General features: G+C 46.9%; 1 protein-coding gene across 2 annotated transcripts in view; it reads left to right on the top strand.

Moving 5' to 3' along the window:
- Positions 1-12,090, top strand: part of tmem132e (transmembrane protein 132E) — a 269,977-nt gene extending 257,887 nt beyond the window's left edge. For both annotated transcript variants that reach the window (XM_076031960.1, XM_076031959.1), the window contains exons 8-9: positions 5,786-5,980; positions 9,342-12,090. In XM_076031960.1, coding sequence (XP_075888075.1) covers positions 5,786-5,980; positions 9,342-10,451 — 1,305 coding nt within the window. In that variant the 3' untranslated portion in view covers positions 10,452-12,090. The remainder of the gene's footprint in view (positions 1-5,785; positions 5,981-9,341) is intronic.
- The last annotated feature ends 4,652 nt before the right edge of the window (positions 12,091-16,742 follow it).

The raw sequence follows: 16,742 nt of genomic DNA, 5'->3' as shown, positions 1-16,742 counted from the left end.
ACCACATAAATCCTTTTCAATTCGTCAGGTTGAAAAACCCACATTAGTCCAGCCAACGCACTTCACAAGTTAGGATATATTATAATAAATATGTCATACCTTTTATATTTAATATTTACTTTATATTTATCGTATGACTTTTATGTCCTCACTACTGCATGTCATATAATATCATATTATATATACTACATTCAAAACTTTCTCTTTTAGAACACACAAAACAATAAGAAAACGGTGGAATCTAGCAGCCGTCGCTTTGTGGGTCTCAAAGCCAACATGCATTGTGGGAGATGGATTTAATCAGCTTGGACACCTTGGATTTGGCTGCGTCACATGACCTGATGGGCCAGATTCAGCCTGTGGACCAGACGTTTGACCCCAACCGGAAACCGCCATCCAGAAAACAGCTGGTGCTTCATCAAGTGAACAGGCCCAGACTGACTCACTTACACGGTCAAATGTGGCATATTTAATCTTTGAGAATCATCCTGACGGCAGAATCCGCGGTAGAAATCCCACAAGTATAGAAGCTCTTTGGCTCCCAAATGATCCCGACGCCTCCTCCTGCCGACGGCTGTTTGCCGAAGAGCGTCGTAATTGCTCGGCAGGCGACGGCATGGCAGCAGTCGGAGGTCATGTGCGTTGCCGCCGCGCCGTTGATTACATTTGTGTTTCATCAGTCCACCGTCGTGGAAGAGAAGCACTTTGCGCTTTGTCCAAAGCGGCGTGAAGACGCAGGAGACGTCTCGCTGCTCACCCGCCGTTAATTACACTGATGGGAGGCATAATGAGAAAAACACCCGTCAGCGCAGCAAGACGGCGGCTGAAGTTTGGAGGAATTTCAGAGCGTAAACAGACGGAGCTCATCCATCACCCAGTGTGTTTAAACCTGAGTGGAGTGTGTCTCCCGTTTGGCTGGAGGGAAATAAATAGGTTGGCGCTCACCAGTGGGAATATTCGACCTACTGGGTGTGTGTCTGCAGCTTTTTGTTATCAGACTGGTTTCAGTTACAAATCCAATCGGTGCAACTGAGAGATGGACTGGTTTCGTCCAATCACCGTTCAGCTTTTCACCTCAACTGTTGTCAACACTGTCTTTGGGCTCTTGGAAACAAGGACAGGGAGGCTTCAGTAAATGTTGCATCTGCTTGTCTGCCAGTTGTTCTGCATTGTGTTAACATGCTAAAAATGTTAATGCAACGTTTGACCCAACAAGGGGAGACGCTTCCTCCGCTGATAGATCAGAAGACAAGGCAACAGCAATATCCTGCTTGTGGCTTTGACTCATATCCGGCTGGTGTTTGCGCTGTGATGGTATCGCAGTCGATAACACTTCCTCCGACTACATCAGCAGTGTAGTGGTAAGCTAAAACACCAGCAACTGTGCTAGAAACAGTGAGGAAATGATCTGACATGCTTGCGTTATTGATCAAGAATAATTAGAAAGGTGCAAATATAGACATTTGAATTGAATCCAAGTATCAGCAGAATTATTGAAACTTACAGGTTTAACATCAGTTTTCTCAATCAAAGTGTTGTCATGGTGACCAATAAGTAGCCGTTACAATCTGGCGCACTGACAGCTTTTATTTAAAAAGACATAAAAGAAAAAAAAACAAGTGAAAGCCGTCGGTTGACAAGCGTGAAAACAGATTCATTTTATCACCCAACAACAACAACCAACACGGCGACTGACGCTCGTCCATAAATCAGGGAGTCAAAAGCGTGAAACGGGAATGCGGCAACTCATAAACAGACGTGTATCATGATACGATGCTATAAATCAAACCAGTGGACGTGAAATCCTATCAGTCAGCAACCAAAACCCATTTATTTATTTGTTTTGATTTGCTTTTAAAGTATCAAAAGTGATCCTTGATTTCTTTGTTTTATTTTGTTTTCCAAATGATTTTCAATCTCCATGTGTCCTTAAAACCATTTTTTTTTTCTGCTCAGGCGAGTTAGAGTAAGAGAAAGTCCGCTGTTTGTGTGAACTTTTCAAGGTCTGCGTGTTTCTGTTCCATTAAACCAAACAGTGAAGTCGGGACTGGGGACCTTGAAGCGCTGTTAGCAACCTGAGGCTGTAGCTCCCACTTCGTAGTGACTCTTAAATAACCCGTGAAATTGGATAAACGACAAGTGCGCAATAAACACCCCCCACATGCGTTTCCATCACGGCTCAGAAGCCCGAACAAGGTTAGTTTTCTATCATTCCTCTTTTTTTATGTTCCTTCTTTGTTAGCCGGGGACATTTTTTTTTTAAGAGAATCGATGGCATTTTGTTTGACGTCAATACCGATTTAAATACTTCAAGTCGCTTAAATTGGCTCGCGAAAATATGATCGGTGGCGGAAAAATGGTGCAAAGTAGCAGGAAATCAATCCATCAGGCAAACAAACTGGCACTCGCTGTGACCTCAGTGGGACAACTTTTGTTTTTCTTGTTTTATTCCTATACTAGCACTGCTTTCTTGTGTGTTGTCAATACAGGGAAACATGGTTCTAACTCTACCGACATCAGCTTCTAAACTGAGTCTATCAACCGGAATGAAAAAGTTTCCAGATTGATACGTACTTGGCAACTGCAGCAGCAACGGGGTGAAAAAAGAATTGTGATCCGTCAGGCAGCCAAGTTGTCCTCATGAAAACTTCAGAAGTTTACTTGCGCATACATTTACTTAATGCCTGAGGATTTAGCATGCAAGTATTTGTGTGCGTGCATGCAAGTGTGTGTGTGTGTGTGTGCGTGTGTGTGCTGGCTAGTCAGGCGTAACTCTCTTCTCTGGCACATTAATCCATCACATGCAAACAATATGCTTATGGAAGTGGAACCTGGCTGCCGCACTTTGTTGCTGAAGAAAAGTTCCCTGTTTGTTTGATTTATTCATTTATTTATTTATTTTGGCCCCAAAGCGTACTACCACAGTGGCGGGTTGGCTTCCTTCTCCTTTTGTCAATGTTCAAAGAGCGATTGTGAGCAAATAGTGCAGAATGAAGGTTGTACTGATGTGGGAAAAGCAAATGCAAGATTTATCACTGAAGTGGCGTGAAACCTTGTGTTGTTTACTATGCATGCACGGTTGAAAATCGCATTAACTGAACTTGCTGCACTGGTGACATCATCTGAAGCCAGCTACGACCCATGCACCTCCCACCTTTCTAGTTGTAGTGGTAAAAATATAAAATAGAAATTGGAAAATGGCCTATGGATCAGCTTTCCTGCGTTATTCACTGGTTTGTCAGTGCGGACATGGACCAGATTTTCTTCTTGACGGATGTTTACAGTTGACAGTAATGCCGCTACTGATTCTTTTGATTACCTCTTCGTCTTCTGGTTAGGTTTCAAAACCTAAAATTTGCCATTTGACATTGTGATGGGAACTCATGTCGCAATGTGGTAGTGGCCAGTAGCGTTGGTAACCATGCAGGTACCTTTTGTGAGATCAACCCCTTCGTCCATCCATCCATTTTCAATACTTGCTTGTTCCTGCACTCGTTGTTTTGGGGGGTCTGCTGGAGCCTCTCCCAGCTGTCATAGGTCGAAGGCAGGGTGACACCCTGGACAAGTGGCCGGTTCATCGCAGAACCACAAAGAGACAAACAATATATACATAAATATATAGTAAAAACAATATGTATAAAAAGTAATTTTTTTAGGCTAAAATAACATCAATAATATAAATTACAGAATAAAAAGAAAATGGGGAAGTAGAATATGGTGCCCCCTCCAATCAGACGCAAGGTCTCTCAGATGTTCTTACGCATTGAATGCAACAATCTGATTGGGTAAAACAAGGAAAGTGGAGAAAGTATAGCAAAACTCCTGGACTTTAAGGATGCAGCAACGTCTGCTCACTGAACGACATCCCAGTCTGCCTCCGCCTGCCATCCACTGTTTGCAGCTTGCTGAGGGAGATTTCTTCTGTCCTCGGTCTTTGCATTCAATCAATCAACTCCCGAAAAATAATCTTGATAAAATGTGAGGCACAAACGAGCGACCGTTGGCATCTCACCTTTCCAGAATATTTTATCCTCCGACCTGTCGCACGTCCCAGACACCAGTGAACTTCAACGGCTTTAACTAAACTTTGAGATAGAAACAATAAGAAAAGAAAATATCAGAAGTGAAGGAGCCAGTCTGTCAATCAGTCTGTCAGTCAGTCAGTCAGTCAGTGTGCTTCTGTCCCGGCTCGGGTGTCTTACGCTCTAATGAGCTGTGATTGCCCCCGGACGCCTGTGAATCATCATAATCTCGTCAAAGTCCCTTCAAGAGCCCCAGATGACTTACTGATGTTCTGTGTGAAATCGTAAATCAAAGCGGCGCGTGACATCTTGCCGATGTCACCAGGGGTGCAGGGGGTCGTCAAGGCGGATGAGTTATGTGACAAGATGAAGGACAGTTTAATTTACTGCCGAAAGAAAAAGAAAAAGTGGGAAAAAACAGAGAAAGTGGTATCCTAGCTTGGGGGGGGGGGTTTCTCACCCAAAATGAAATGAAATGAATCTAGTGCTAAAAGCGTCTTTCTCAATGTTTTTCTGTAAACGTTCAAAAACAAAAGTACCAAAGACGACGTCCAGACGTCCAAAATACTGTCCAATTGAACAACAAACAAAAAAGCATGTTAATCTCTTAGGCAGCAGCCGCTACTGTTTCACAGTGGCTTCTTCATCCTGGTCGTCTTTTTCCCCCCTTCTTCTTCTTCTTCTGTGGTTTTTCAGCAGGCTTGGCTTCTCGCTCTTGTACCTTTGTTTTTATCCCTGAAGGAAGCTGAATGGTATCCACTGGCATCTTAAGACTGACTGAAAAATGCTGCCCGTCGGGAGGATCTCAAGATGGACGGTGTTTATATAAAAGTGTGTGTGTGTGTGCGCGCACACATGCATGTGTGTGTGTATGCCCGTGTGTGGGCCTGCTTATCCAAAAAGGAAGCTGACGTGAATACATTTGTGTCGCGTCCGTCAACAAAGCAGGAATGTGAAACAGCTGCTGCCTGGCAGAGAAGGTTGTGTGTCGCCAGAGCAACAGACCTCTGGCCGTCGAGGCGTTGCATGCTCTCTTCTTCTTTTCTTTTTTTTCGTGATGCGTGGTAGCAGCACTAAACGCTCAAAGTGAAGGTGAAAAGCCCCCCCCCCCCCCACCCTCTCTCTCTCTCTCTCTCTATCTCTGCCACTGACTGGCCTGACAAGGCCGCCGCTCTGCCGCTCTTCTCTCTGTCGCACGGACGCAGCGTCGTGAAGTGAAATGACTTTTAGTTTTCGCCAGTGCTCAGAGTGCTCAGAGTGCCGGCCGTGCCGAGGCGGCCTGTCAGGAGTCGGGATTGCCCCACCGGTTTGTCGCCACCGCCGGCTCCAAATGGTCTCGTTTATTTCACGCGATGTCACTTTGATGGGCCCGGGTGCCTCTGCTAACCATCACTTTGATGGCACGCAGCCCGCAGCCTCAGATTGCACCTTGTTGTTTGATTGCAGATGGATTCCGTCTCTCTGATTTTTTTTTTTGGTCTTGGGTTATTTGTTTGTTCTTTCTTTCCGCTGTGACGGACAGAGAGGCTCTGACACACGCGGCCGAGCACCCCCACCCACCCCCAACCCCTCCCCTTCCATCACTGGAACATTCGACAGCACACAGCACTTCAATCTGAAATTGGCCTGTCGTGCTTTTTATGAGCTTTGCAGAGACAATAAAGTTGTTGTGGCGCTCTTTAAACCGATCGGCCTTCAGTCACCGTGTCGAAACAATAACGCTGGCGTCTCTCCGCACCCCTGCCCCCTCCCCCTGCCTACAGGTGGAGTCTCCGCTGGCCATGGACGCCGTGCTGGGTGAGTCGGCCTTCTCCGTCACCGACGACAAGGTCTCCATCACCGAGATGCGAGTCCACGCCGTGTCGGGCCTGACCCTGTCACTGCAGCCCAGCCCGGGAAACAGCCACACCATGGTCGCCAAGGCAACCGCCCTCCAGACGCTCACCGCCCCCAAACAGGTACAGACTGACACCTTCATGAGACAAAGTATTGTCCGGAAGACACAGGTGCAGCTCCGCCGGCTCTGTGAATCGCCAGAATGTTTACATGGATTAGAAAATGTCCCCAGAGCCACATGAGGTGATTTATAAATTGAGGTGAAATACTGATTTTTGCGCAAACTATCCCCTTAATGTCCTTTTAGTGTCTAATTTGCCGCTAATTACATTTACACACTCAGCGCCAAACCAACACACAACCCGCTGATCACAGTGTGTTAATTAAGCACCCACACTGTCCTTGCCTTATAATTTTTTTTTTTTTTTCACAGCAGAGTATTACGTAAACTCTTTTCCCTGAGTGCTGAAATTACCCTCATTTGCAAAAGCCATTAGTATCCTCGCAGCAATAGGCAGACCTCAGTGCCACTTCTGAGGTAAAAAAAAATGGTTTCTGAGCCAAATCTCCTCAGCCGGGGCCCAGAATGGTGTCGAGGACGGCCGATGTGGTGAACCAGTAACGAGTCCTTGGTGCTTTTTTATCGCAGCCTTCCATATTGGCAATTTCTGCCAAATAAAACATTGATATATTCCAGAGGGGACCTGCCAGATTAAAGGAATCATAATTTGCAAAGAAAAGAACAAAACCTCACTAATATTTTAAAATATATTTTAAAATATATATATATATGTAATTATATTAAAAAATGTGTGGAAGATTGAAATACTTGGATAGAGTTGAACCACCTTCTGTGAATGGTGTGAGATCTCAGCAACTTCCCAGTAGGTTTGCACCAAAACACGGCCTTCTGGGAATCTGCCCTTTGTGATGTCACAAAGTGCACAGATACCTCTGTCTCTAATTAGTGACCACAATCCCAGCCAGGTGGTGCCTCCACCCTCTAATCCCGCCTTTGTTTTCACCCTCTAGCAAACACATGGAAGGCCCCATAAGCATCTGTTTTAGGATGCAGGCTGTGAACACAGGGTTTAAAAATGCTTTGTAGGGGTTTCTGTTGTTGTTGTTGTTGTTGTTGGGTTTTTTTTTGTTTGTCAGTTTTTAGATTAATAAAAGATTTTTTGGCTGAGGGAGTCGAGGATGGATGATAAAACCTTAAATTCCCTGTGGAAGCTTCAGTTGTTGTCAGTTCGTGCGCGTGTGCGAGCGTCAGCACACGCGCACGCTGCCAGCGCCGCTGCCAGCGCCGCTGCCCTCCCATTGGCCCGCACATGCAGATAAAAATGAGACGGCAACTTCCATCAAGCATCAAGCGAGAGCGAAGCGAGCATTAAATTCCAATTTTTCTTGCTTTCCGCTTCTTGGCCACCTTGAAATTTAATTATTGTAATGTATTGTCCTAAGTGCTCTCCGAGGCCGGGCCATAAAAGGCAGCCAATTCCTCCGCAGGCCGAGCTCTCCCAGGAGCACTCAGGCTATTTCAGGCCATTTGAATCCGTTTCACAGGGAAACTTTTTTTTTTCTCTCTTGCACCCTCCCTCCCCCCCTCCCTCCTTCCCCAAAATAAAAAAAATGTTCCCCCATTACTCCAAGAATGAATGAACACATAAACTATGAACTGGGAAGAGTCGGACATCCGAGGTCTCTTCACATCAGTCTCTGTTCCGCTCCACAAAGTTTCTGGCATAAAAGGCTCCTCCACTTCTCCATCCTCAGCCTCTTCTTTCTCTCTATTTTTCATTTTTTCCTCCTGCTGCCTAAGTGAGCAGCATAAGATGGTATTTGTGGACAGTGTGGTCACTATTAGCGTAGCCCACGTCCGTGCAAATGCCCTGGAATAACATTTCCGACCTTCATTTATTATTATATTTTACGCACATTATCATCCGAGTAGTTTAAGTTCAATTTACATCGAAATATGACCCTGATTGCCATGAAGGACGCATCGAAGAGGGTCTGAAAAACCGGTGACGGACCGCTTCATCTTCTTGATGGCACGTTACTTTGCTTGCCTGATGTTATACGTGCAAAACTCTTTGTCTGGGGTTTGGCAATTCTTGTTTTTTCGTTGTTGTTTTTTTTCAAACCATCAGAAGTTATTGCCAGAAATTTCTCCACATGTCGCCGAGTTGTTGTTGACGGCCGGCGCCGTGCGAACATCATCCTCTCTGGATGTTGAGACATCAGCAGCAGATGAAAACGCACAGCCGCCATCTTCGATGTATTATTTACGTCGTCGGCCTCAAAGAGGCGCCTTCAGCGCGTCGTGCTGAGATGACAGCTGGCGCCGCGTCGTCCCACCACGGCCTGTCTCTTCTCTCCGGTCAAAGCCCAAAGACAACGTTTTTTTTTTTTCGGCTCCTGACATTTCAAAAAGCCGCAAAACAGAACAGGTGGGACAGCTGTCAGACCTTCATTATGTCGAAAGAAAACTGTGTTTGCTCGGCTCGGGTAGCGAGCGCTGGGGAAATCACTGCGCCACTTTATCAGCTTCCTCTGCGGAGGAATAAAGGCTGCGAGCTGAACACCAGCGACGACTGGAGCTCATGATGCTGCTGCTGCCGCAGAGTCCAGCCGCAGTGGCAGCAGTTACCGCTGCCTCCTCCTCCTCCTCCTACTCCTCTTCCTCCCCCTCCTCCTCATCCTCCTTCTCCTCCTCCACCAGCTTTGCTGTTGTTCACATCTGAGGTGCAGCGTGTGTGTTTGTGTGTGTGTGTGTGTGTGTGTGTGTGTGTGTGTGTGCGTCCTGGAACTGAGCTCAGGCTGCCCCACGTGGTTCCAAAAGCTCTGGAGAATTTTCCAGACTGGAGGGAGTCCAGAGCTTCAGAGGGAGGGACGTTAAAGGACACCATCAAAACTCTTCTGATGTTCTGTAGTCAAGCTGGTGCCAATACAGCCACAGCTGTTTTTTGGGGTTTTTGTATTTTTCTTTTTGGGTGGTTTTGGTTTTGTTGCCTGTTGTATTTGTCGCAGCATGTTGTTAAAAATGATAATCACAACAGTTTTTGACAGTTTTGCCTCGCTTGTTTAAGCCAAAACAGATATTTTTGAGCTTTTTCCTGCACCAACTTTGGTTGTGATGCTGATATTTAGCTAATTTTCTATAAGGAAGTTCAAATTTTTTCCATATTTCTCGAAAATATTTTCCATATTTTTTGATGGAGGTAGGTGTCAGGCTGCACAGAATACCCTTCTCGTCTAACGCCACATCATTCTGTTGATTTCGGGAACTATTGTGAGGGGGCGTTAATTAAATGATTAATGATGCACCTCCATAAAATATAAAACTCAGAAAACAGGAATAAATTGGTGGCTTTTGAAGCATCTTTACCTTCAGTGACAAAAAGGCCTTTTTCTGTGACTTCCTTTCAAAAACAAGTTTTCCTCCACTTCATTGTTTTTTTTCTCTCTCGTCCCCGACAGGAGGCCAGCTTGTCCATCTGGATGATCTTCAGCGACAACACGGCCGCCACGCTGACCTACTTTGACCCCAAGGACTACAACCTCAACGCCTCCTCGCTGGACGACAAGGTGGTGTCGGTGTCCCAGGAGCCGCAGCAGCGCTGGCCGGCCGTGGTGGCCGAGGGCGAGGGCGCCGGCGAGCTGCTGCGCCTGGAGATGACCATCTGCGAGGCCTGCCAGAAGACCAAGCGCAAGAGCGTCATCGCCTCCGCCGCCGTCTACGTCAAGGTCCGCTTCGGCCCCGAGGAGGACTCGGAGGAGGAGGAGGCGGCCACCGACGGCGAGGTGGAGCTGCTGCCGTCGCCCGTCACCCGACGGCCCGTCTTCGACCCCAACGTGGGCGGGAGGGTGTACGAGACGAGCAACGAGCAGCCGGCCAGCGTCCCCATCGACTACACCAACTTCCCCACCGCCAGCAACCAGGAGCGGTCGACGGAGGGCGGTGGCGAGGGGGGGCAGGAGGGGGAAGAGGGGGAGGAGGAGGGCGACGAGTACGTGCAGTCGCCCCGCAACATGACCGACCTGGAGATCGGCATGTACGCTCTGCTGGGCGTCTTCTGCCTGGCCATCCTGGTCTTTCTCATCAACTGCATCGTCTTCGTGCTCAAGTACCGGCACAAGCGCATCCCGCCCGAGGGCCAGGCCAACATGGACCACTCCCACCACTGGGTTTTCCTAGGCAACGGCCAGCCGCTGCGGGCCCAGTGCGACCTGTCGCCGCAGCAGGCGGAGAGCGCCGGCAACCCGCTGGAGGGCGTGCAGACCTGCTGCCACGGCGACCACCACAGCAGCGGCAGCTCGCAGACCAGCGTCCAGAGCCAGGTGCACGGCCGGGGCGACGGCAGCTCGGGCGGCTCCACCAAGGAGAACGGCGAGGAGGCCAGCTCCCCGACCTCCAAGCGCAAGCGGGTCAAGTTCACCACCTTCACCACCCTGCCCACGGAGGAGCTGCCCTACAACTCAATCCCCATCGCCGACGAGGAGGACATTCAGTGGGTGTGCCAGGACATGGGTTTCCAGGACCCCGAGGAACTGCACGACTACATGCGTAGAATAAAAGAAATCGCCTGAGCAGGGCCGGGGGGTGGGCGTAGGGGTCGCCAGAGGTCACGCCTGCCCCGCTTTCGCTAAAGAAACCAATGGTTCCTTTCTATTTTTCTCTTTTTCACCCGGGGGTGAGAGGCAGCGGAATTTCTCACAAACTGAAAAAAGGGGCCGGGTGTTGCGTCGGTTAGGGTGCGTTCCATTTAGTTTGCACAGTGCTGTAATGTCATACACGCTCACACGGGGGGCCGAGAACGCCGGGGTGACGCCGAGGGACTCCGCAGGGCGCAGGGTCTCACTCGTCTCAAGGCCCTTCTGCCGATTTCTGGCTTCTCTTCTTCTTCTTTTTTTTTTTCCAACGAGCCGAGTCGAGCTGAGCCGAGGCTGTGGCAGCGTCTCCGGCTCCGCGTCGCAGGACTTTGTCCAGATTTCTGTCCAGAGACAAACCTCTTCAGGACTTGGAGGTCCGGGCAGGTCGACGTTGCTGGGACTGTACAGTGCTGTGTGTGCTCCAAACAAAGAGGCCTTTGGTGAACAAAAAGAAAAAAAAAACTGTCAGAGACTCTAATGAAAGCTATGATAAAAAAAAAATAATGAAAAACAGCATTTTTTTATTATTATATTTTTTCTGTTCTTTTGTTGTTTTTTGCCAAAGTAGGAAAAAAAAACATTATTTCAACAGTGAAACTTTCTTTATTGTCCCTCTTGACGCAGCGCACTCATCCTTTGTACTCATCCTCATTCCATGCATTTTTTCTACATTTCATGGGGGTCAAAGTACAAAAAATAACCCCAAAAAAAAAAATATATATATATATACAGCTGCCCTCCTTCTCGTCCTGGCGGTACCAAGCAAAGCGAACGCCTTATCAAAAAAAAAAAAAAGGAAAAAAAAAAAAAAACAATCCCGGCTCACTTGGTTATTATATCAGCGCAGACAGACGCAGCCCTGCGGCCCCGTTGGTTCAAGCATGAGGTGGAAATTTATAAAACAAACCGGTGTAACGCTGGGTTCACTTGCATGGACGAGGATCTCGAGAGGCACTGTCACTTTTATTTGTTTGTCTTTTTTTCTGGGTTGTTTTGTTTTTTAATCATCCCCCCCCAAAAAAAGTGTTTTTGTATTGTGATACTGTAGCCATTCACACACACGATTGAGGTAAAAGTGCTGTCATGCCTTCCGTGCATGTCATACACACATACGACATTCCTCTCTAACATATATATATTTCTATGTATATGTATATACCATATCGAGCCGTCGCCACTTGCACGGCCGCTCAGCACCTCAGTTCCAAACCTGGTGGAAGTCGTGACGTTTTTGTAGTTGCTGTAGCTGCACTGAACTGCTTTGAAGCAAAGTGGCGTCACATTCGGCTAGCGAGAGGTTTGCTGTGCATCGCGAGTGCAAAAACAGCCTTTAAAGTAATTAATACAAGAACATGACGAACAAAACAAAACAAACAGAAAAGACTCACAATGCCATGCAAATTAACGAACCGCTGACCACGAGGCGGCAACGTCACAAATCGACGGTCCTCGGTTAGCGTCTCGGCCATCTCATGCTGTCGTGCTGTTTATTTATTTATATATTTAAAACAAAACAAAAAATACTACTGCGATGTACATGGCACCCGTTTATGTTTTGTTTTTTTGTTGTTGTTTTTTTTAAATCAAAATCACGTGGAGGTCACAAGTTGTGTCGTCCCTCTGCGAAACAGGCAGCTCTCCCCGGTGCGGTGGGACTGGTCGTGTTGACGCTGTTGGCCACAAGGTGGCAGCAGCTGTAGATCCTCCAGTCCATCCACCGGCTGTTCAGACCAGTTTATGAAGGAGCCGTGGTGACGACCTCACGGTGGGAGGTGGTTTGGTTTTCATCCGCTTCAGTTTTTTGGCCCTTGAGTGTTTGTGGAGGGCCGCTAGCTGGAGGCCGATCAGTCTTGGCTGTGATCCCACACAGGAAGTAGTTCTCTCCAGCGACAGTGAAGCCAACGCACAGCCAGGAAAATTTTATTGCGGTGTCACCTCCTCCCCCCTCCCCCACCCTGCTGAACTCCGCATTGCGTCCAAGGGCTCGGACTTTTCTTCAACGTTTCCAGAGTTGTCCTGTGGGAGAACTCGTGTACCGTCTGTAGCGATAACACACACACACACACACACACACACACACACAGACACACACACACACACATACAAGCTTGGAGCCGTCGTCCAAAATCTTTTGTTACCATGAGAGCAGCTTTTCTTTTCTTTTTTTTGGCCTCATTCGAGAAGCATCAAATCACATCTGCCTCACCACGAGCAAGGCGAAATATGTTTCAGTGATGTGACTCCAGTCAGAAAAGAAAGACAGAACTTGTGCCGTTTCATGATCTAATAATAAGCATTTAACTTTTCTTAACCATCATAAATCATCTCTCTATTGTCATTTGCGTTCAAAAGAAAATGTTGCCCATTTTATTCAAGGCAACTTTCAATAAAGGGATAGTGTGCTTCAAAATTGTATTTCTCTTTTCCAGCTGTATTGGATTGGAGAGTACATTCATGTTGAAACTTTTTTTTTATCTCACAAAAGGACAAAGCAAAGACAGTTACACTGGAATGTCAGGATTTTGCAGTGAACTATCCCTTTGAGAGGAGCGGCAACATTCTCAGGATGGACGGAGGATATTTGACGGCTGCTTGGTGTCCGTGTGGTCGGGCTGCTAAAGGGGTTGAGCCGCTTTCATCGACCTTCAGCTGATTTTCTCATGTAAATATTCTTATCATGACACAGCATTTCCTACCTTTCCACACATTTGTTCTTTGTTGTTTTGTTTTGTTTTGTTTTGTTTTGTTTTGTTTTGTTTTTAACATCTGACATCCTCTGGCGCTTTCTTTTTTTTTTCTTTTTTTTTTGAATCGCTGCTTCGCTGACGGTCGGCCCACATCTGGCTCACTCTGTATTTCTCCTCCTTTCGAGCTGCTACTGGAAACAGTTTTCTGATGAACACGTGAAAAAAAATGGTGAATTGTCCCCCCCCCCCTCTTCCTTCTCTTCCTCCTCCTCCTCCCGAGTCCCCCAACGTGCACGGCTCAGCTCAGCCGGCTGTGCCTACGCAGCCAGCGCACTCACAACAGTATGTAAATGTACAGCGCACTGTTAAGAATTTCCTGTATTCTCTTGGAAACAAACCCTTGTATTTTCCTGTGATATGTAAAGTACTAAAGAAAAACGTAATACACAGATTGGCATTGCATTGTTTATTTTTTATTTATTTTAATTTATTTATTTTACCTGCAGCACAGCTCACGGTACAAAGAAGTAGTTGCACTATGGGGACACGTGGGTGAAGATATTTCTTATTTCTAAATAATTCATCTCTCTGTCTACACTCTCTTTGTCTGCGGCACACTACAGATTCACTGAGAGTAGATGTTCTGAATATTCTCACATCCATCTTGAAAGATCCCATCTGAGATTGTTTTCAGTCTGCAATCAAACAATTCATCCTCAGAAATCCTCAGAAATCTGACTCAGTAAAACGCAGATAGAGAAGAAATATTTCAAATGCTTTCCAGTCTTTAAGAAAAAAAAAACTCATGCTAAAATTTAGTTCATCTCAGTGTTTCAGAGATCCAGTCAAAAGGTGCTGCGCTGCCGCACTTCCAGTCAGTTCCAGGATGTCCTGACGCCACGGTGTTGTTTATTTACAACTGATGTAAAGAATTAATTTGCGATAGCAGCATCATAGTAACTGCGGATAAAAGCCATGTCATGTGATCCCTGCAGGGTTAAAAAGAAAAAAAAAACAAGTAATAAACAGTCCTGTCAGTCTGTCACACACCCCCAGTAATCTTCCTCATCACACACCCATCCACGAAAGCACGCATCAGTAAGTCGTACACGCCCAGCAGTCTCCCTTTAACTTATTATTTTCCAGATGCCGCGCGTCGGCAGCGTTTTGGGTTTGGCTGGAATGGATTCAGCGGAGAGGTAATTTGTTCTAGTGAGGAGGTGACTGAGGGAATCAATCAGGGGGGCCGCCGCAGAGCCGAACAGCTAACCAGCAATAAAAGGTCACTCCTGATGCAAAGCCAGCGTCCGTATCAAACCACCGGGGAGGACAAGGAGTTCTTCACAGGGAATAAGGGGTTTTGAGTCAAGTTTGAAGGAGGTTGGAATGAAACATTGAACTTTTTAAAGAAAATTCTTCTACGTCTTAACTAGGTGATTTTTAAAGATGTCCACGAAAAACTGAAAGGCCCCAGGTAAACCTTTTTTTTTTCCACATTTTTGATTTTCATCCCAGGAGAAAAAAACAATCTAGATCTCCCTTGGGCGAGGGCTACATATGCTAACGGCAACTGGCACCACTGGCAGAAAAAAAAAATAAATAAAAATCTGACATGAGGTTCTTTCTGTCACCTTTTTGGTCTGGTTTTCATCGACCAATTCATCTTGGAAACAGTAACTGCCATCTTACAGTATTCTAAATTCACTCTAAAATGGGGCAAAAAAAAAAAAAAAAAAAGATGTCAATGTCGTGCATATTATTGTTTGGTTTTTGTGTTTGTTTTTTTTCTTTGCAGTGTTTCCACTTCCCTCCTGCAGATATCGGGACAGTCATAAGCACCGCGCTCTCTTGTCAAGATATTTCCGGAGAACCTACAATGAGGCCTGACAGCGGAAAATATCTTCAGCTATATAAAACATCAACAGAAAAAAAAAAGGTTGCTTGTCAGGTTGTGGTGTCAGTGCCTGCGAATCAAAGCTCGGCGCTACTCTTCTTTCTTTCCAGATTTACCATTTTCAGCAGGCGTCACGTGGGGAGGCATCCATCAGGGCGGCGGTGGCGGAGATAACAGCCTCTCAGCCGACAGCTGCCTCCGCCGGCCGCAGCGCAGCACCAAGGCGAGACATGTTGCGTGCGAGGCATCGGCTGCAACTCTTTGTGTGACTGGTAAAAATCCCGCTTGTGCTACCTCGCGTATATTCTTCTGATTTAAAGCTGCCTCTCCGGAGAGGGTGCGGAGAAAGGAGGAAAGTTCAGGGAAAAGTTGATAAGTACATTTTCAACTTCGAGGTCGCACGAACAAACTGTGAAGCGACGCTTGAGCGAGCTTTCTGGATGCCAGATAAAATCCATAGGGTATACCCAGTGGTGCAGTGGTCTCTGGAGAAGTGGGTAAACTCTTTCAAAGTGGGTCTACCCAAGGCTGACTGAAAAATAAATGGGCATACTCCATTTACCAGGCATTACACCACTGCGTATATCATGGCGTGGCTTCTTGCCGTGACATTTTGCACATCTCCTCTGTGCGACTGGGCGATCGCAACGACGTGATGAGCAAACAAAGCGGAAGCTGTCGGTGGGAGTCGCCTCTCGTAATTCTGGGGGCAGAGCGGCGTCGGCGGGTCAGTTCACTTTACTCTTCCCCTCAAGCGTGGACAAACGTGGCTTTTAGAAGCACCATTAGTCTTGTTTGGGGACCTGACCCGTCCTGGCTGGCATTTAGCTCTGTTTCATATGAGTGCCAAAGTATTTCTCCTGGGAGGGAGGGAGGGAGGGAGGGAGGGAGGAAGAGGAGGGTGGAGGCAGGAGGAGACATCAGGTACAGCAGCGGCAGCAGCAAGGAGGCCGTGCGGCTGCTGTCGCTGAAACAAACTGAAGCTCGAGCTGCCGTCTTGTTTGAACTCATTCCTGGGAACTGAGGCCCCGTTCACACAAAGGTGGGTATCACTGTAAACAGTAACATAATATACCGTTTCTACTTTGCGTGTTAATGGAGCCTGTGTTTTCAGAGCCTGAAACTGCACATTTTTGAAACCAGGTTCGAGAGTGAGAATGTTTGAAAACAGCATTTCGCCTGGATGCAGATCTCTTGTTTTTGGTTTTTGTGTACTCGAAGATGTCAATTTAGCATCGTAAATACCCTGAAAAAGAATGTCACACCACTGGGTGGCAATGAGCTACTGGTCAGACAGGCACTGGAGAGGAACACTCTGAGCACACGCAGAAAGTCTGGACTCATTTTGTCTGGACTCATTTTTTCAATTGGAAGGCAAAAACTGATTTCTTGGGCCATCACCTCAACAGAATTAGCTTTTCTAACTTTGGAGAGTTTATCACACCTTGCCGTCTGCTCAAGCCTTTTTAATCCTGGTGCCTGGAACAGAAGGTGATTCAGCCGTTTGTGCACCTGTTTGCAACCTTGGAAACCCTCTTTATAGAGGGGCACACACACACAAGCTATGTGTAAACTATAATCATCAGCACATATGTTATGGGAGAACAGACACGCTGGTGCTGTGCTTTGTCCGCTGAGTTCAAACAG

Source organism: Nelusetta ayraudi, unplaced genomic scaffold, assembly GCF_046127955.1.
Source record: "Nelusetta ayraudi isolate G7.1 ecotype Tasmania unplaced genomic scaffold, CSIRO-AGI_Nayr_v1 ptg000033l, whole genome shotgun sequence".
NCBI lineage: Eukaryota > Metazoa > Chordata > Actinopteri > Tetraodontiformes > Monacanthidae > Nelusetta > Nelusetta ayraudi.
Note: the sequence above shows the minus strand (reverse complement) of the source record. Positions and strands in the feature narration are given on the sequence as shown.